The 20,631-nt window shown below is 46.7% G+C and overlaps 5 protein-coding genes across 5 annotated transcripts; 2 read left to right on the plus strand and 3 right to left on the minus strand.

Moving 5' to 3' along the window:
* Position 1: 1 nt before the first annotated feature.
* On the minus strand, positions 2-2,536 carry MGYG_00216 (hypothetical protein; the record flags this gene model as incomplete). Its single annotated transcript, XM_003176076.1, has 2 exons — positions 2-22; positions 470-2,536. The coding sequence occupies 2 exons, from the start codon at positions 2,534-2,536 to the stop codon at positions 2-4; spliced, it is 2,088 nt and encodes a 695-aa protein (XP_003176124.1).
* A 2,075-nt stretch (positions 2,537-4,611) lies between these two features.
* On the minus strand, positions 4,612-5,564 carry MGYG_00217 (hypothetical protein; the record flags this gene model as incomplete). Its single annotated transcript, XM_003176077.1, has 2 exons — positions 4,612-5,364; positions 5,448-5,564. 2 exons carry the CDS (start codon positions 5,562-5,564, stop codon positions 4,612-4,614), a joined length of 870 nt encoding a protein of 289 aa, XP_003176125.1.
* Positions 5,565-13,392: 7,828 nt separating this feature from the next.
* MGYG_00218 (hypothetical protein) lies at positions 13,393-13,701 on the plus strand (the record flags this gene model as incomplete). Its single annotated transcript, XM_003176078.1, has 1 exon — positions 13,393-13,701. The coding sequence occupies one exon, from the start codon at positions 13,393-13,395 to the stop codon at positions 13,699-13,701; it is 309 nt and encodes a 102-aa protein (XP_003176126.1).
* A 506-nt stretch (positions 13,702-14,207) lies between these two features.
* On the minus strand, positions 14,208-14,539 carry MGYG_08884 (hypothetical protein; the record flags this gene model as incomplete). The annotated part of the gene is made up of 2 exons (XM_003176079.1): positions 14,208-14,393; positions 14,438-14,539. 2 exons carry the CDS (start codon positions 14,537-14,539, stop codon positions 14,208-14,210), a joined length of 288 nt encoding a protein of 95 aa, XP_003176127.1.
* A 1,598-nt stretch (positions 14,540-16,137) lies between these two features.
* Positions 16,138-16,630, plus strand: MGYG_08885 (hypothetical protein; the record flags this gene model as incomplete). Its single annotated transcript, XM_003176080.1, has 2 exons — positions 16,138-16,216; positions 16,263-16,630. The coding sequence occupies 2 exons, from the start codon at positions 16,138-16,140 to the stop codon at positions 16,628-16,630; spliced, it is 447 nt and encodes a 148-aa protein (XP_003176128.1).
* Between the last annotated feature and the right edge of the window lie 4,001 nt (positions 16,631-20,631).

The following is a 20,631-nucleotide window of genomic DNA, read 5'->3' on the forward strand; positions in this document are numbered from 1 at the left end:
TCTAAATGCTGGATACAGCCTTCTGTGAATAAGAATTACATATACAAAATGGACCCAAATACTATCTCACAGTAACTATTGCCTGCTATTCAATTAATGCTGCATTTGATAGGAGCCCAAAAAATACTATGGTGTATTCTATGAGTGGGAAGCCAATTAATGATAATTACACAGACATGAATGATCTAGTCCTATTCTGGCCAAATAGAGAATCTAAAAGTTAAGAATAAGATGTGCCCTCTGCTCCTCTATCCTCTAGGGGGGTTATAAACTCTGTAAGAGGTTCCAGGTCAGACCTCGCAGTTTCAAAGGTATCGGTGAGGCACAAGCTATTATCTTGACTATATTCTTTTCTACTTGTTGATTTAGAATGCACTGTTTCCAAGGAGGAAACTTTGCAAAGTCCATCTCGGCGCGATTCAGAGATAGTGCTGCGTTGTCCAAGGGAGTCTGTTCTTTGAAGACATACACGGCCCGAATCCGTGGTAGTAAATGGATCAGAAGAGTCAGCCTCTGTGATAGTGGGAGACGTAAACGGATCCAGAGGAAGCGTAGGTGCATATATTGGGTGAGAGACTCGTAGGGATGATGTGGGTGTAGAGGGAATTTGGTGATAAGGCGTTGGGCTCTCATCTATAATTTTTGGGCATCTCCGAACAGAGTGCACTTTGAAACTTGCCTGTCTTCGGGTTGGTGACACTAGGTCGGGAGTGCAATAGAATGCCTCAGTGTGATAGCCTGCTCCTCTATTGATATGCTCCAAGTATCTCATCTGTATTGGGTGAGAGGCAAATTGGTCGGCTGAGATTTTTCGGCGTCTGGTGAGGGAGATACAACTAGTTACGATACTGCTCAGCATCGAAACCACCAGGAAGACAACAAGGAGGCCCTGAATGATGGCTATCGCTATCCCAAAAGCAAAAGCGGCCATCCTATTCAGATTATGTTGGGTTAATAAAGGTATGGACAACAGGGCTGATGAGATGTTGCTGAATGATAGTGTGTATAGCACAATGCTCAACCGTTTAGCTTCAAAAGGGTCCATGACTATAATGCAAATCATGAACATAATTTCAAGGATTAACAATCCAACGGTCTGAGAGATGGGGTTTGCGACTGCTCCCCCCAGGAAGCATGCGCGAAGAAACTCGTGTACCAACCATACCGCACAAAAGTGCCATCTATCGTCTTTGAAACGGGCTAGCAGCCAGCCAAATCGTAAGAGAAACTTTGATTCATTTGAAGCAGGATCATGGGTGCAAGATTTCCACCACGGATAGATTTTTATGTCCGTTGTGGGGGACTCTTTCGATGCCACGCCGCCCTTTCTTGTAAGTATGAACCAGGGGACGACGTTTAACAGCTTCCTCCTTTCAAAAACAAGGGGCCTTCGCTCTAGTATAGGCGTAAAATGAGTATTGCGGTAAGATATAGCATATCCCATAATTGAAACAGATCCAACAAGGAATATAAGGAATGTGATTGCTGCCAATGCTTTGACAGAAGAAGCGCCCCCAAAGCCAAATTGGAACAGGGCCAGGAACATGAGCATCCCAAACCCAATAAATAAAGACCGCAGTAGCATAGCCAGAACAAACTCAGGCCAGTGTATTCGAAAGTATGCCAAGTTTTGCGCGTGTCTCCCCTTAATGACTTTCCAACTGATGAGCAATTCAATCATGAGTTTGACTAAAGGTATCACAACGGTTAGGGCGAGCAATAGAACCAGGAACCAAAGCACTCCAGTAGTGAAAGCATTCACAACTGAGATTTTCTGCATGGCGAGAGTCCCTGCAAAGCCAGAATAATTCCCTGGTATCGGAAACCCATCATTGACAAGCTGGCCTTGCCACTGGAAAGCCGACGACGAGGATGTCGAGCTGGTAGAAACACGATAATCCAGTTCCTCCATGGAGAACTTTGGCCCCGTATTAAACAGACCAGCATTCCTGTCAGATAGCGATGTGTTGTATATACTTGTGATATTATACCCCCCGAGGTTGGAGGAAACGCTACCAACAGGGTTTGCTCCAAGAATACGGATATCTCCTTTATCCCCTCCAACAAGTCTATCTATTGAGCCTTGCATTGACCTGGAGTAAATCATCCCGGCGAAGGGCGCGAAATTTGACCAAAACTCCACCAACACTCGAGGCCAATTAGCAGAAATGGCTCCAGTGAAATAAATGTGGTGGAGAACCGTAAAAGCAAGGAGTAAAGACGAGGAGTGGGAATAGTGGAGTTGCATAGTTGCAACGTCTTCGCCATAGATGATTGTTGCAAGACTGAGAATGAATGTGATGGCTATCAACAGGACCAGCAGTGACCCCACTGCTTGCGGATGCGACATTGTAACACCATTTGTCAACGTTGAAGCATAACATGCTATTTGAGACCTTGTGGAGTTAGAGAAAATCCGTATTACTGCCCTGCCCTCAAAGTCGGGTAACCGTAAGGCCGCTGGTGATATTTCCGAGATGTCGGTAGGCGTCACTGGCAACAGGCCGCCATCCCCAATTTGGCGAGACGCATCCATGGGACAGAGACTATGCACCCCCACCCGCGATAAGCAAATGTATCATGGACTCAGAACCAGTTTATAGTCATGTACTTACTTCTGAAGATTTGCTTCACAGGGATCGAATGTTAAATCGAATCTTCTCTTCCCGTACGCGAAAAAACCAATGTACACTATGGAAGTTAAACACCGTAATCCAGGTACTTAAGGGCTCAGTTAAACAATAAGAACATATCGTACCCATTATAGATTCACTATTAAGAGACGTATGACCGTTGAGATGGAAGGCCATCATCAGGTCATCATGGTAGTAAGCAGCACGAAACTGAGTGAGTTTGACCATTGAATTCGCCATACAATCTCCAAAATCTTCTGTGTAGAGTGGTGGCACTTTTTTTCTGGAGAGATGCGCGTTTCTAAGCCTTGACCACCGGTTCTGCCGTTCATCATTGTCAATGGCCTGCGAAGCAACCGGATAGCATGAAAGAAGTAAAGATAACAGAGTAATGGTATTCCACGACATGCATAACAGAAACATCTTCGTGATTGAGGGTGTATTTTGGCCGGCCGCAAAGAGGAGGAAGTCGGGCGAGAAAGGGATCAAGGCCTCGACGATAGGAGTTTCACGGTAATAGAGTATGATGCAGATACTTCAACAATAGTTCATGATCCACTACATGGGTAGGCTTTCTGATCTCTCTGGTAAGATGTCACACAGCGATCCAGGGCCATCAAGACGAGAAGTATGGATATCAAAGATTGAAATTGTAAACAAGCCATCTCTCCTTCCTCGGTTGAATACGAGGCAGGTAGGATAGACTTCATCGAGGTTTCACGGTTTCATAACCAGCTCCAAGTCAAAGTAAAGAGCAGAGCTAAAGAGCTGCATAGTTAAAGAGGATGTTTTCCATGTGAGCCCGGTAGGTATTAATTACCATGGTTCCCAGCCCCTATTTGGCATATCACAAACAGCAGAGGTCATAGAGCCTTGCACCACGGTTTGGCCAACACATAGTTATGAATTTTTCAGCGTCAGCATTCCTCACGTAGATATGGAATGATGTTCTTCAAATACACTAATCCATGGCATTTTACTGTATGACTTGAACGTTTCAACAAGCAAGAATATCGTTGGATTTATAACCAACTTCCTTGGTAATTCGTGACGAGTTTTCTGCATTATTATTGGCTTTCAACGAGTTAACTAGGTAGTGCTTATCCAGGTAACTAGTAGTTAACTAAACTTTAATGAGGCTAGTTAACCAATAACTACTTAGGTTTTAAAAATTAACTAATCAATAACAAACTCCCATTTAATTGGTTATTTTTACACTTTAGCTTGAATATCAAGTTTGCATCCAACAAACCCTTGACAAACTCTTCCAAAGAGATTTTGGGAATAGGAGGATGGGAAGCCTAGCTTCCTACACTTGCTTAATTCTAACACTGTAGGTAAGCGGTAAAGACCAACTTACCTTGTTCGTCAAATAAGTCGAGAAGTGCGGACTTTATCGGATCATTTCTAATGGCGGGAGCCTAGGTACCCGATATCCTGAGCCAGAGCGAAAGGACAAGATATTGGTTGTTAACCCGATCAATGGGGTCTAACAGAGCTTCTCTTTCATAACCAAATCAGATACTAATGCTGCACCCAGTCCTTGACTGGCACTCACCATCCCACCGATAGCACACGCTAGGATGGCGTCAAAAATAGAGGCAATCATACTAAATGTGATACCCAGGTAATCATTATTCTTCAATTGCCTCTTCAGCAGCCATACGGCGATTTTGTTGTACTACACCCAGTTATTTTATCCTTGGGGCACTGCCATAGTGTGCACTTGTGAGTTATTGTTATTATTTTTATTATTTTGGTTAACCGTCCAGCTACTAGCCAAACATCTCGTCTGCTTCTGGGCCTTACACGCAACGAATTAGGATACATTAAACTGGCACGGTTATTGATTATTCGAGGTGACGTGTCCATGATCAGATGAGAGAAGAGTGAAGGGATAGAAACGAATACGTGGAAAATAGAAAGAAAGAAGTCAAGCAAAGGAAAGGCAAACACATGGAAAACTGGGCGGCTTTCCTTAGGATTGAGGATTCTTAGCCCATTGAGAATACCACTCACGAATCAGACAATCAGCATAAGTCCAGGTATCTGGCCTGTTTATATGATCGTATTTCGTGGGTTGGGTCGTTTCAAGCCCTGGCCACTCATCTAGGTGAATGAAATCTGCATTCAAAGCACGGGTAGCCCGATCGGAACGACTTCTAGGCTGAATCTTATACAGCTCGGCTGCCGCTATCATATGCAACCTCTTTTTCACAAACGACTCCCAATGACTGCTGGTAAGTAAGTAAGTGTGACGCAACGCGCATGAACTTAGAAATTTCGTAGGCGTTGGGCAGAGGAAGATATCGTTATATACGCTTTTTTGAAGCTGAAATTGGCTATACTCAATCACTTGATCCGGTTTTCTTGGACTGCAGAGATCGTGTCTAGCCAACCGCACTATCAAAGAGTTCCCACCGATTGTCCGGGTTTGAAGCAGGTAGTCTTCGACCTCTTCGATATTTGCCCATAGCATATTTCCAGAGGGCCAACCCAGAAACTCGTACTCCTCAAGAAGCTTGCCGAAGTTTTCATCCATATCCTTGAGGAGGTATGACTTCCCACGGGCGAGGGTTAGCCGTGGGAAAAGACAGTATGCCTTATTCCAGGTAATGATATTAAGGCATGCCGTAGTATACGACTCGTGAAGTAGAGCTTCAATAGGCATGTGTGTTGTGCCTATAATCCTCACTGTCCTCTCGCTACCATGTCGATAAAATGATTCAACCTAGAGGCGCGAACATAGGAAGTTAGCAAAATGTTTAGAGACCTTTCGTTCAAACACTGCCATCAAGGCAGGGAGATACTTACATCTTGGGCATATGGAGTAGTTTGGTGCCGTGATGGAGTACGCTTGTAGCCTTCATTGGACAAGAGATATTGTGAGAACTCGGTATAGTCGTCCTCGGCCCGTATATACACGTCCATCTCCAATGCATTCTGCGATCCATTAAGGAAGAAGTCAAGAGCAAAATGTCCCGAAACAAAGGCATCACACTTTCCCAGCTGTAATCGAAATCCCTTGGGATCATTGACGAAAGCCTTAAGGCGCTGGTCGACTCTCTCTTCCAAGATACGAGCAACTCTATGGAACGCTTTACTCGTCTTTTTGAGAGCTAGAAGATCTCTTATTCCAAGATGGGAACAGACCTCGTCTAAAAGCTCAAAGGGAAGTGGTCATCTGTGTTACACAGCACTCCACATGAGATATCGACATTCAGTAGCTCGTTCGATTCTTGTCCGGGCTTTTCAATAACTAGTGAGGTGCCTATTCCAAGAGTATCTCTATCGACGGCGACTCAGATAATACGAGAAATGGGAAGTCACAATCACAACAGCTAGCGCTAGTCTAGCAGTAGACTGTGGGTATTGGACAAAGGTATGCCTATGGACTCTGTATCCCCCTCAAAATCGAACCCTCTGAGTTTCTCTTGGAAAATCGTGTGTCGGACACTAGAAATGGCACCCCCCAACTTTCACCCAGGTCTCGCAAGCAGGTGTAACGGCTAGTTAATCGTTAAAAACGAGTGGTATATGAGATATATGATCACGGAGTACGAAGTACTATCTTAGAACATTCACTCCTGGAATAGTTATATATAAGTGCTTGGAAAGGGGACCAGGCTAAGAAAAAATTTTGCCTAGTTAAATAGTTATTTAGTAGTTAGTTAGCCGCCTGGTAAGTCAACTAGCTAGCCCAGATACGTACCTGGCGGCTATTTACTTACTAGACAGGTACTTCAGCCAACTAGGAGCCCTCGGCTTATACATATATTTATTTGATATCTCAGCAGCGACATTAAACAAAAGCTCTGGGCACTCGACTACGTCCTTTGAAGTACTCCGTTTATATCAAAAGTGTCAAAAGTCGTGGGGTCAGCATTGCCAGATGCCCAAGTGTACGTGACCATCCCAAGTCGGGTGGAGAGACTTTAACTAAACCTTTACTGAGTAGTAATGCCTTTTACGGTATCTAGGCAAGGTTTGTTATTTGATAGCTTCGCCAGTAGCCATCGCACGGTGTGGTCAATAGAATGATAAGGACCATTGGCAGGCGCAGAGTCGTGTGAATCGCATCAACCTCACACAAACCACCAAGATGTTCGCATCACTTCACCATGATTACATGTGCTCCTGTGAAATATCTAGCTGGGTGCCTCTCCAGTCCGATGGTCAGAGTCGCTGTCCTCTAGCCCGAATTCCCCATCTAACAGGCTGCGCGCTAAACTAATATCCATACCATTATATCTTGGTTCAGAATTTGACAGCCTTCTAACGTCGAGTGTGGATATATCTCGTTATAACGTGTCCCGTGATCATTTCCATGCCTCATACATCTCAGGAATCAGATGGCCACCATAATCCCAGATATCTGGTTGTTCCAGGTGTCAGCATTCTCTGGTGGTAGGGGGCATCCTACCAGATGCCGTTGACCATTGCTGTAAGCGCATTAAGTCCAACAATTGCTCCGGGTGAGCGCTCATGTGGCACAATCTTACACAGCTCTGCTAACTCTATTGCATGCAACCGCATATGTGCAGCTATGTGCCACGATATATAGTAAGTATATACTTATAGAGAAGCACCGAGGGCCCCAGCAAATACGTAGGCCGTGTGTACGCATCGTATTCTGCTCAGGCCCCTCGATTAGAGATTTGATACTGAGAATATTCAGTCACTTAATCAGGAATTTTCGGTTTTCCAAAAATTCCTTCACTAAGTTTAACAACAAGAGACCTGCCGCCTATCATGCGAACCATACTCATCTCCTTATTTCACGGTATGGTGTATGATGGGGCACCTGCCCAGACAGACTGATATATCATCAGTGACTAAGACCTCCTTTCCAGGATACATGCAACCCTAGCAATATATCTGCATGTTGACTTGGGAGCAGAGAGGTCTCGCACGCCGATATAGGAGCAAAACTTTCCTAAAATCCGAATGGCAACGAAGAATCTCACGGTGAAATACTCATCTTCCCGGAAAGGGAGGATGAAGAATGAGCGTGGCCCGTCATCTTGATTCAACTTCCGCCTCCCAGTTCAACTATAAGAAAAAGAAGGATGGGATTCAAATGCCATCTAAAAGGAACGGCTAGAATATTCAAATGCATATATCTTCTAAGAACAGTTTGTAGCAGAGCACAAGCAAGGAGACAATGAAGGGGACAAAGCTTTTTGGGTAATGAGAGAGGCTGGTTTTTGGTTGATATCCGTTGCTATGGTAATCCTCGCTTGCACGAGTCCAATGTCGGGAACAGCCAAAGCTGCTTATAACTGCATAGCTACCCTTCTTTGACTCGCGATTTAGCTTGCCTTGCTAGCTATATCAAATGAGTTTTGGTATACGTTGAAAATATTAAAAACGCGAAGTTCAAGTAGTTAATGAAGGGCTGGACAGTGTCCACGTGACCAGAACAACAGAGGAAAATCGATGAGAACTTCAGAACATCAAAGACATGCAGGAAACACACAAGTACACGCCTTGTCAAGGTCGTTCTTCTTCAGACTTGGAGAGCACAGTGGGCGAATATCTTCATATGGAGAAAAATAATACCTTTTAGTTGGCTCGATTCAGCGCCGGATAACTAGCTACTATGATATCATAATACTCAACGCCGCGGCCAAACATGGATGGAGATACCTGCTTAAAACAACATCTTCAAATAAGACCAAGATCCTAGTTTCAGAGGGCTTTAATGACACTAAGCCTTGTGGCAGCACATCAGGGTCCCTTGTCCACGTGTCAAAACCCCAATGATGACATTTCCATGCGGAGAAAGAGTGATGACAGCATGAGAGGGGGAAGTGACATTCCTGCAAGTGTATGAGCCGGGTACGCGAAGGGGCAGGATGGCATATAAGATGGGACGGGGTGATATTGAAATGAAATGAGATGCAACTTGAATTTTGCATGATTGGGGATGACCGCATGTGAAGATCACCACTCGTTAAGGGAGATTTCATGATCGCGTCATCGCAAAGTAAGGACATGGTTGTCAGGGCATCCTGGAAAGAGAGAGCTTGAGTCTTCCCAGTAGGAGGCCGGCGACTTGGCCAATTGACGACAAAAACGCCATCGGGGTCGGAAGCAGCCTCCATTCCACACAGCACCCTCACATCAAACAAGGATAAAATAAGAAACAACAGAAAGGTTTCGAATGAGACGGTTGTGTACAGTCGAGAGAAAACAATCAGCCTTGGGCTGGTGATGCCTTCCTATCCTTTACAGGCATTAACAAATCCTGAATTCAGTAGCTATAGCTAACTACCCAATCGCAGAGGACACAAAAGGAAAGAGGAGAAAAGCAATTGTTCAATATCCTCCTCTGGAAAGAGGAAGGGGGGAAAGATACGGAATATACGACGTCAGGTGTTACAGAAGAAATAAAGCCACAGAATCAACCAGGGGTCAGGATATTTTGGTAAAGGACAATATATCGTGATTAGAGCAAGGGCTATTTTAAGAATTAATAAGGGTAAGCAGACCAGTTCCAGAGGAAAAATAAGAAATGGTTCTTCCCTGTCTGGTCCACGTTGAGCTGACAGATCGACACTGGGTGAAGGGGAAAATGTGAAACGCCCTTACAAAAATAATGCCCTGCTGCTCTGCACACTCACACAAACACAATGTATCTGAGAAGAAGCGATTGAGACCGAACGATGGGCGGAAAGTCCGAATTCATCACCACTTCTGCCCTTTCAAGGCAGTGTCAACATTGCAAGGGCTTGACGTCAGACAAGTCACAGTTGCTAGCATCAACTTCACCACATGGGGAGAAGCCAAGCGACGGGAAGGAGATGAACGAGCAGGCCAGCAAATCAGGGCGATGACAAGCTGTGAAATCTTATGCCACGTCTACATCGGAAGGAAAGAAAGTCTCTTGTGCTGCAGACGACAATATCGATCTGCATCTGAAGCCTGAAGAATTATCTATCCCAGGCAGTCGATTGGATAACGACAAGCTAGGCGGAAGTTGAAGGAGGGCAGAAGAAGGTCATGCAGCATTTGGAGTCTAAGCTACTGATGGCCTTAAGTTACGGAGGTCCATGTGCTGAAAAAAAAAAAAGAATCGATGAACAAGGGTGAATTACTCCAGCCGCGAAGAAGCAAAACAGCGCATTTATGGAGTGATGAGAAAGGAAAGCGCCCGATAAGGAAATGAGTGGTCTATCATCGGCAGTTCCGTGCTGACTGAGAACTGTATTCTTACTGATATATATACTGGCAACGTATATATGGAGACCTGATGGAGGAAACGCTCCAAGATGTGTGCCGAGAGGCATACCTGCATATCTTGATCCCCACCGGTGTAATGGTTACAGGTAGGAAACTAGTTGGGCCGGCCCGTGTATTTTCATCTGATCTCCGCATACCCGAAGATGAGGAATTAACCAAACTTATATAAGAAGGGAAATTAGAAAGAGCCATGCCCTTGGCTGGAGGCCCGAGCAGGGGGGGAAAGCGCATCAATAAAACGCGGAATTGACATAGAAGGGCGTGAGAGGAGGGGCGTTGAAGTCCGAGACGAAGAGCATCCGTAACACGGCATGTGAAATGGCAACTTCACTTCGTTCATCATTGTCGTCATCACCATTAAAAACTGATGAAAAGTCCGAATAATGAAAGGGTAATGCCGGTATTCATCACTCTTTTATACGCCGTACTTGGGGAGGGTCTCCCAAACTGTTTCCAAGATGGAACGAGGTCTTTCAGAAGGCTACTGGAATGGCTATTATATAAGGGTTATATATAAATATAGCTCTGAGGAGAGTTTGACGGAATGACGGCTCTTCAGCACCGGCCTTATCTCGCCAATGGCCATTTAGAGTGAAATTAAGATATCAGCTAACTAAGTATAGATCTCTGATAGTTTCGACAGAGGAAGATGAAAGACCAATGAGAGGCGAAAGTCGTATATGAAAAGGCCGCCCTCACATCCAAACACACTTTCTCCCTTCCACCCCCGGAGGCGATCCTATAACAGGCATCTCCCATCATGATTACCCCAGGCAAAGCATAAAATAAAACAGCCCCATCAAAGGCCGAGAAAATGAGAGGATGAACGAGACTGTTAGGCTGAAAAGGAAATCATGCCGGATTACCTCATTGGCCGAGGTAGTGTGGTATTTTCATGATTCCTATTCGTATTTTAATAGTTAATGAGCTCACTAGTTAACAGTTGCATGGCAGAGGCTGAAGAAGCGACAATCAGCATACATAAATCGAGACACATCTCGAGGAGTTCGCCACAATCTCTTCACCGAATATTCAGCATACAAACCTGGTCGAAACTGACCCCCTCGTATGGATTTGCACTTCGAACCAGACGCGGTGAAATTAATGGAGGCCCTAACGAGACCAGACGGATATACGGAGTGTGTTATCTCTACACTCGCCCTGTCTTCGGAATTCCGCCCACAGGTTGAAGGAAGTCCAAACGATCGAAACAGAAGATCTACTTCATACCCTGACATGCAAAAAAACTGGAGTCCGACAATATTGATTCCATCAACTAACGTCTCCAAGGTGCTCCATCCGGACTTGACAATGTCCAAGTCCGAATGAACCAAGATCTGACTGATGGATCTGGAAGTTACATACGTAAAAAAATCCGGATGTATCAAGAGACTGGATCAAGGTTGGAAATTGTAAAATTATCGGGAGCGCCAACTATCCCCTCCCGCAATCCGGAGAAAGGCAGCTAAGAAGTTGAACTTGCGAGACCGGAGTTGGCAGTTCGAAGTCGCCCTGGAAATTAACTTCGGTATTTGAAATAAGAAAGAAAGAAAAAAAAAACTAAACGAGAAGAGAGGCAGAGAAAAGGTCGTACAAGAGCATGCTTCACGGATACGGAGAAGATGTGAGTATACGGGGCATGGCTGAGCGTGGCATCAGCAGGGTGTGGCGTGGTGCAACTAGCAAGTGAACTGGACGAGGATGAAGAAAAGCATGGCAACCGCATGGCGCTGTCTCTTTGTCACTTGGATGCATGGCCATGTACGATGAAAGGAAGCGAGACCAACGCCCAAGCCTGATCAACCGGTACCGATCCTCCAGGAGGCTTGAATGTATTCTGTACAGAGTACGTACGGAGTGACTAACACAAACGGGAACAATCTAGTTAAATGATGAACAGTTTTCTCTATCAAACATGACCAGGGCATCTAACAGTTGGGTAAATCAGCCGGCACATCCATTCAACCCCCTTGGCCAGGCATACCCGTACCCTTGGACGGAGAAGGATTGATTTTCATGATGGAGGGAAGACCGCAACTAGGTTATAACATATGCATGCACCGGGCAGCCTATGAGACACCATCCTGCGCATCTCTTGACCCGTCAGTCTATCTATCTACTTATATTAGACCACGGAGTATACACATATCTGTCTACTCCGTTCCTTGACATGGGGCAGGCCAATCCACGTGAAAGACAGGGGATGGACAAGGTGAAAAAAAAAATAAGTCATCCACTTGAGAAACGAAGGAAATGGTTATCGTACATGAATATCGAAATCAATACAGAGCTAATGCAGAGATGTGATGCATGCAGGTGGGAAGTGCTTTTTCCTTTCCAACTTAAGGGATCCAACCAGGTCAAATTCCACGTGTGGACTGGGTGTGAAGTACTTCGACGGCGTGATGTCAGTCCTCCATCTCCATCTATACTTACTACTATACTTAAGAAGTACTTGGGATGAAGATGGTCAGGTCTTTCATCCTTCGGCCAATCTCCTGCATAACAAACATGCGACGAGGTTGCGGATGTGACAGCGGCGGCTCCGTGACTAGCATTCGCATGCAACACTCTGACACATGTTTATAACTTCGCAAGAGAGACAGACGCTGGAACGCCAGGGGAAAATATGTTGGATCCCTTAGTCACTAAAATACGTCGTCCTCGGTCGATCTGCTGGGCCCGGCGTTAACAGTGCTCTCTTTAAGTAACGGATGGACTTCTTTTTCTTCCTTTTTCCTCTTCTGTGCGCTTTCATCCCCAAGAAGACTAAATATGGACCGTACCGAGAGAACCTGATGATACGCCACTCCCATTCATATTTGCAATACGGAATAAGCAAAAATAGCTGCTTGTTAAGAGGTTTATCAAATCTGGTATTTTTCGTCGAAATACAAAAAGAACGAAAAAAACAAAAAAAAACAACCGAACAAACGGGGACTAAAATACGAGAAAATATGACACAGAAAGCGGATGATTGGCCTGCCCATGCCCTTTTTCCACGTGGAAATCAGCCTAAAGGGACAAACGAAGAAGAAAAGAAGGCAAAAAGAGACTTTTGGCTGGTCCAGTCTTCCCTTGCCCGTCCGCGCGGTTTACCTGACTGGCGGTACCTCTGGAAACTCAGCAGACGAGACGAAGAGTCAAGCGAGAGAGCTAGTGGAGGATGAGGATGAGTGTGAGGATGAGGCTACTATGTTATTAATAGGAAGAGGTCGGCTAAGGAGCATTCATCGACCGTCCATTAATACGATGTAGATGGTCACACTTGCTATCAGCTTGGAAGGTCGAGGCTCGAAATTGATAGCTCAGAGCTCAGGCAGCTTGTCTTTTCATGGAAGGTCGAGCAGACAGTGGGCTAGAAGGCTTGGGGGTTATCATGGTTCTTTCTATCGAACCCAAAGAAAGTCCAGAAGAAGATTGAACCAGAAGATGAGCTAGAAGACGCCTCCTCGCTCCATCCGTCCGTCTTGGAAGCGACCAGCACAGACCGACTACTGCGCAAAAGTCGAAAATGAGGACGCAAACGGCTAAGGCGGCGATGAACAGCGTAACCTGCCTAAGGGAGTTAGAGGACGGAGATCCAGCTGAGACGACCCTCAACCTGACGAATGCTCAGAATAAACTCATAGCAAGGCCGGACATTAAAAGTGGAATAATGAATGGGCCCTTGAAGGAAGGCCCAGAAGAGGCAAGAGAGTGGATGTGGATGCTGTTACGTTCTATCCAAGAGCCGGTGATCTTCGGACAGCCTCATCATCACCATAAGAATAAATTAACCAACTTCAACAAAACACTCGCACTCCGAACAACCCTCAGATAACCTGAAGAGTGATATATCTCTTGTCCATCACGCCATCGCCGAGAAGCAATTTCCACCATGTCAGCCACGTTTCGCCCGTTGGTGCGGATCAAAACAACTCTATTCTGCGGCAGGACGAGGACAAGAACTAGGGCGCATCAGACAAAGGTGTGTCATGTAGAGGTCTTCTTGGTTTGACATATACACACAATCTCACCTATCGAACCCACCGTCAATTCTCCCTACTACTCCGTACGGGTGTTTGCATGTATAAGATGCAAAGTACTCCGTACATGTCCGCAACGACTAAGCGGGCCAGCCGTGTGGAGAGAGAGCACCTGGTACGACTATTCACACGTGGAAATGACACGGACAGATGGGTTTTGCCCGTCCAGGCCGCTTTATCCGTCGATGATTTTCATCACTTATGGAGTAATTGCTCAGACGCTGTCCTGTTGAGAAAAAAAGGCCCATCGCCCAACCACCTGTGTCCACCTAGCTAACTGCATAGGGTGAACACGATATCCTTAGTCCGACCAACAGGCGGGTTCCCGATTGCTGGGAAAAGTAAAAGAGCGAGCGTGAGAATTTGTGGTAATTCGTAACGTGATGATCAGGCAGGAGAAAACAAACGCCGCGAGCGCCTGCCGGGGAAGCCGGTGGTGCTTGCCCCGATCGCCGTGATCCCTGAACATCCATGGACAAGGAAGGGCCTGAGGCATCGTAAGCATAAGTATATTCCTTACATGATGCTTACCTGACGGATTTTCTCCATCCTTGACCCTGAGCCATCTCCAATTAAGTACTCCGTATACTCGTCTCCATCCCCATAACCATAACCATAACCATACTTGGCCATCCACCCACAGGACTGGACGAACCCGGACGAACATGCTGTTGAAACGCGCGCACCTTGGTGGCCGTTGCATCGTCCTCGAACCGTTGCTCGCACCTCTCGCTGCGACTGCTACCCTCGACGGGGATAGTGGCCCATCCGCGCATCGATCCCGTATACCACGTTAACAGGGTCCAGTCTCCGGTCTCACCAGGCCTGCTTCATGGTGATGTAACTGCTCCAGTAGTAACTCCAGCGGCATTTCTCCTCCGCTATAAGTATGGCTCTATATGTACAGAGTAAGTAATCGCTCGGATGCTGCCCTTTCAAACCCCCATTGAAAATGCCACTGTTTCTGCTTTAACTAACTGCATAGGGTAAAGCTTTTTTCTTAGGGTAAGATACTCTGTTTTACGGAATATAATGTAATATGTATATTCCTAGCCACACCAGGCTTACGCACACTTACATCTAGACATCTTCTATCTAACCCTTCTTCTCTCCCCGTTTGCCTGATTTTACCTGTCTACCTGGCCCCCTAAGGCGTAACCTAACCATGCCCTAAGTGTGAATAGATATAGAATAAGGATAAAGGTAGTAATAAAGGATTAAGTAAGCCTAGTGTGGCTAGGGGACAGGAGTACCCATCTAAAACGGAGTATTTTACCATCGTTCTCTTTTTTTTTGCAGCCAGCGAGCGAGAGACTTACATCGTATTACGCATGTGGAAGTCTTTGTAACCCCTGTGTAATAATCGTATATAAAAAATTACATATGAAAGTATGTAACGAGCGAAAGTATGCCATTTTTAGAACTCGTTCTAGCCGTATGAGGAAAACATCTTTTTCTTTTGTTTGCGTGTATTAGCTGATACAAGGGGCCTCGCTTTCGCCCAAACAGAGGAAGGGTAATGTTACCTGGGATGGCCGCATCGGGAGAGATGAGACGACTCTGCCCTCTTTGGGCATGGCTCCTTACCATAGCTGGTTACCCCTTTTATACGCACGAGTACTCCATACGGAGTATACGGCGTACAAACTCCAGAAGGACTCCTGGGGTCGCAGGTATCATACCCACTGATCCTCACTCTAACCCAACACTTCTTAGTCCATCTCGACAGAGCGAGAGCAGCACGCTTCCTTAGCTAGCCTCCATCCTTCACCGTTGAGACCCTGGCCAAGCAGTTGGCGAGTCGGTATTAATAGCATCGCTGTTATCACTGCTTAAAACGGTGTCGTTTGGCCGTCGTATTCCATCCTCCGTGCTCCGTAGCGCATTCATTCCCTTATATATAACACATAACACCCCAGCATGGAGGATTGCCCCTAGTTATTACTCCGTCCTTAGTTATGTTATTTCACTCTACAGGCACTCGGAGGTCGGGTTAATCATGTGCTTGACAAGAGTCAGCCCAAAAAGTGTTGGTCCAAGGAGCAGCGAGTAGGAAACTGTGCCTCGCCTGCGCTTCCGTTGACCTGATTCTGTCTCTGCCCAACCTTTTTTCTTTTTAATACTGTACTCCCCCTTTCTCGTGGCTTCAGCCAACGTGCATTTCTATTTCTCCGTTGTTCTGTACCCGCCCGTACATCCATACTCACATATACATACATGTGAGCTATCGCATGACGAGAGGGAGATCAACAAAGCTGAAACACGCTGTCCACGATCAGCAAGATCCCGACTTCCCCCGCCGATCAAAGCGTCGGGACGAAAAAAGGAGAATTACCCAAGCGCTGATTGGTCACAGCGACCCTTTCGACACACGCGGCTTTGCTCCACCAATTACGGGAAAGGGAAACTGCTATTTTCTCACCATTGGCTGAATTTGTGTGGGGCACGAGAATACAAGCTTTCATGCCAAGGTCACGCTTGGACCGTCAGACCCCGATCTGGCCTCCCCGCGCGCCTCTGCCTCCGGAGGTACCTCCGCCGTCGGCTAAAGTGTTATGGCGACGGAAGTACCGCGCGCCCTCTGCCTCTTCCCCCCTGCTTCGACCTGCCAGATCTGGCATGCGCCCTGAGAGCCCTGAACCGCTGGACCAAGCGCATGGCGAACCATGGCACCAAGCGCCGTTGCGTCGGAGCAAGATGCTGCAGTCAGAAGGTCGATGGTAATCGCTATCTATCGCCCTCAAACGGGGAAGCTGACCATGCCCTGTGCAAGATGCTGGTTTTGCCATGTCACCCCTTCATCTGACACACAAAAAAAAAGAAAACCTCTTGCATTTACTCCGTACAAGTATATGTATATATCCTCATACGTAATGCGCGGTGATCGTCCCACTTTCACGTGGAGGCAAAGCGCCATGAAACGTCGGCTGGTCCCTCCTGCAAGTCGATCACGGTGGGCACTGACCAAGCTCTTTGTTTGCCTCTTGGGTGCATTCTGGAGGGAGAGGTATCTCACATATCTTTCATACCTGACACATCTCTCCCGATGAGCCCTCCACCAGCTGAAAACACAAAAAGACGGTTTAGCATTTAATTCCCGATTAATAGCCTTTTAACAGCCATTTGATCGCTCATCCGTCTTTCGCTGCCAGCCAGCAAGTACGCCGTACACCGTACACCGTTTCTTTCCTTCTCCCCATGGAGGGTAGTGGCTGGTCTCACGTGTGGTATGCAAATATGTTTATTTAATTACGTACATGATTGTCTGAGGATGGTCGAGGAAAGAAGCTGCTTCAAGCCGCGAGGCTGGCTCTGCCTCCTCGTCCCAATTAATATCAGTCTGGCCTCGTATTGCCGAGGCGTCAGGACGCCCGCAGTTCCATCTGTACATCGCAGCCCTCTTGTTTGTAGGCGGGAATCTGCTGTACTTCGACGATGGTGCTCCATACCTTGTATTCCGCGTCCCGATACCTGAAATCATACACCGTAGACGTAGAAAAAATAATAACACTAACTCTTCCAAGGGTGGATGGACCAGTTTGTGTCGATCAGGTGACCCACTGCCTGCCCGCTCATGATTCTCGTGGAGTCGAGGTCCTGCTGCCAACATCATCATCACCATCACCAACAATAACAATCGCAGCTCCAACCCCAACCTCATAACCTCAAGCTTCCAAGATAACGGAACAGCCCTTGTGCGACGTCGGTTGGGCCCTTTAAACGTGCTGGCCGCTGATCCTGAGGAAAAAGAGGGCCGTCCGTGGCGTCCTTCGCTGGAATAACTAACAAGAAGGTTGATCTTGTCTAACTTCACCATAACCAGTCTTTTCTTGCCCACCGCCCAGAACCAGCCACGGCAGGAAAACAAACAAGGAGATGTTTCATACCCATCTCATCTCGATTCGGGTAAACAAGCAGAGACGACGGGCTCTGGGTGCGATTCGATCTCGAACGATCTTACGCCCGAGAGAATAATGGTTCTCTCTCCTCCTCGTACCCTCCTACCCCAGGCACCCTGGCCCCCTTATAACAGAACCTGCTATTATTCTCGACATCTGCCCGTCTATTGGTCATGGTCGGTTAGCTAACCTGTTCAATACCCAATTTTTTTCCTGAGCGAGAAAGGCGAAATTCTCGATGTTTGTCTGTGTCTCGTCCACCCCCTGAGCGCTTTAGCTCACCTTCTCGCAGGATATATTTAGAACATAGGCGAGAGATGGAGACAGGAGCGAGGAGTGCGGCAAAAATGTTCCGTCCGAGAAAACGGGACGCCTCACGGGGTACAGAGTAGCTTAGCTTAGCTAGCTTGCTCAGAAGTCACCGTCTGGGTAAGAATCAAGGAATCAAGAGTGATGTGAAGACAAGGAGGGCATGAAAAAAAAAAAAAAACAAAGAAAAAAAAAACAGCAAAAGGCCTTCTCTTCTGGCAGGCCTTTGACTTTTCCACGCTCCCCTTTCTTCTCTTTTCTTTTCTTTGCTTCTTCTTTTTTCCTCGTGCGTGCCGTCTGGTGTGTGGCCATCGCGTAGATCTGCATCCCCCAGCAGAAGATCAACCCACCAATCCATGCTCACCCACTCCTATACACACTTCCTCAGGTTGGTGAAGGCATCAAGAACAAGGCATGGGCATGGCATGACATGGGCTGATGCAGCTGGCGAGGCAAAGAAGGCCATCGTGGTTCGCTAGAAGCCAACCATTCAGAGCAGCAGACCGGACATATCTCCAACCCCTCTATCGAACTCTCCATGGAATGGGTAAAGTATGTCAGTACAGATCGATCCAAGTACTCCGTACGGAGTACATATACATACATCCTCCTTGACACCCCTTTCAAACGATCTGTGCTTGACGTTTGAAGAGAAAGAAAGCCAAAAATAAAAACAAGAAGGGCGTATCTTCCCCATACGAGCGAATCTGTCGTATACATCTCGGCCTGAGTGGACGGAGGACTCTCCCTCCTCCTCTTTCTTCTCTTTTTCGAGGGAGTCAATACCTACAACCCAAATTTAATTACATTTGCCTCGTATTTGGCTTTCGGCCAAATCTGGTAGCCCGTTAGATGGTTTCTTTTTTCCCTTGCATGAGAGTACAACAAAAGAAGATGCGAGTGAGCCTTAAACCGAGACTGGACTAGCAAGACTTTCCCACGAGGCCAAACCCGCCTGCAGCATCCTGATCGGGGAGAGGCAAGTAGTGTGAGAAGACAAGGGAAGAGAAAGGTGACAGCCACATCGACCTGTTTAACGTGGCTCCTGTGGTGTCTTTCGCTTGTGACGAACTCAAAACACTCTGCTGGGCTGCCTCGCTTGTTGCTTCGGTATCACCACTACTGACCTGTCCAACTGCTCTGTACTCTATCGTATGACCACGAGGATAGCCATGCGATGTGATGGGATGTGACCGAGTACGGGATGTTCTGTGCTGCCGTTTCCGCTGCTCGTTTAGACGCCAGTCCACGAATAGACATTCAACGCATCCTAGTTATTATCAGTGATGCAGCAGAACCCGGGACAAGTGCCACAGGAGAAGAGGGAGAAAAAGAAAGATGAAATGAAAGGAATATCATGAATGGCACGGATCATATTCCCACCCGCCGCCATACCTCGAGACGCATATCAGAATGTCTGCGGTGAGTGCTGAGTGGTTAATTGTTCCGCGTTTCCAAAACACTAAGCCAAAGACAACAAGTCGAAGCGTCAACCAACCGTTCGTTTTTCTTTTGGGGTATATTTTTACTTTCTGTCTTTTTTTATACCTCACGATGCCCATAACCCACTAACTATATACATACGGTTGATCATCTTGCACTTATGATCTTTTCCCGATATCGGTTGTGTGAAATATGCCTTGGATGTACGCTCCCGAGCGCCAAAAGAGATTATGATGAGAAAATGGCTTTTCGGCACAAGACAGACTCCCAAGTCTTGTCTCGACTTTCGACCATCATCCGTTTAGACCGAGAAAAAGCAGAGTCCGAGAGCCGTGCCCCATCTGTAGATCGCACTCTCGGCTGAGAGGCGGACAAAGACTGCGGAGGGCTTCAACAACAGTAGCAGCAAATTCCAGTCATCAACATCTCACTACGACATTGATTATACAGGTACCCGGTTACATTATATTATATACTCTGTACAAGATGGAACAACGGAGATAGCTTCCACTGCGGAGATATCTTCCACTGCGAACGTTACAGCTGTCGCTCTCCATTCCTACTCCGCCCTGATGGGCCATGCTGGAAATCTGTCTCCTCATCGAGTGCAAAGAAAAGATGGCGTCCGTCGAAGATCGCCTGGATGTGATTGAAATCGCTAGTTCGAGCTCTCACTCGCTGACCAGCACCTAGACCCTCTTTTTCTTTTTTCTTTTTTCTTTTGTTCTCTCGAGGAAGCCCCGGCCACAAGGAAGTGTGCATGTCCGTCCGGTTGATCAACCTGCGTCGTAATGCACTTGTACCGCGGATGGATTCCCCCCCTTGGGAGACGCAGGAAAAAGAAATATAACACCAAGGAAAAGAAACGAAAGCGAAAAAAGGGTTTGCAAAAATGCTAAGAATAAACGCAGTCCTTTTTTTCACTTTACTTTAAACCCCCGGCGAGTCAGTAATTGCAATACGGGGGGTTTGGACAAGGTTTTCGCCGGCGTGTTATCGAGTTTATCCCTGACCCCATGGAGGAGACGAGGAAAAGGCAGAGAGAGAGGCAGAGAGAAGAGACCATCATTCCTT

The sequence above is a fragment of the Nannizzia gypsea genome, genomic scaffold (genome assembly GCF_000150975.2).
Source record: "Nannizzia gypsea CBS 118893 supercont1.1 genomic scaffold, whole genome shotgun sequence".
In the NCBI taxonomy this organism is placed as follows: domain Eukaryota; kingdom Fungi; phylum Ascomycota; class Eurotiomycetes; order Onygenales; family Arthrodermataceae; genus Nannizzia; species Nannizzia gypsea.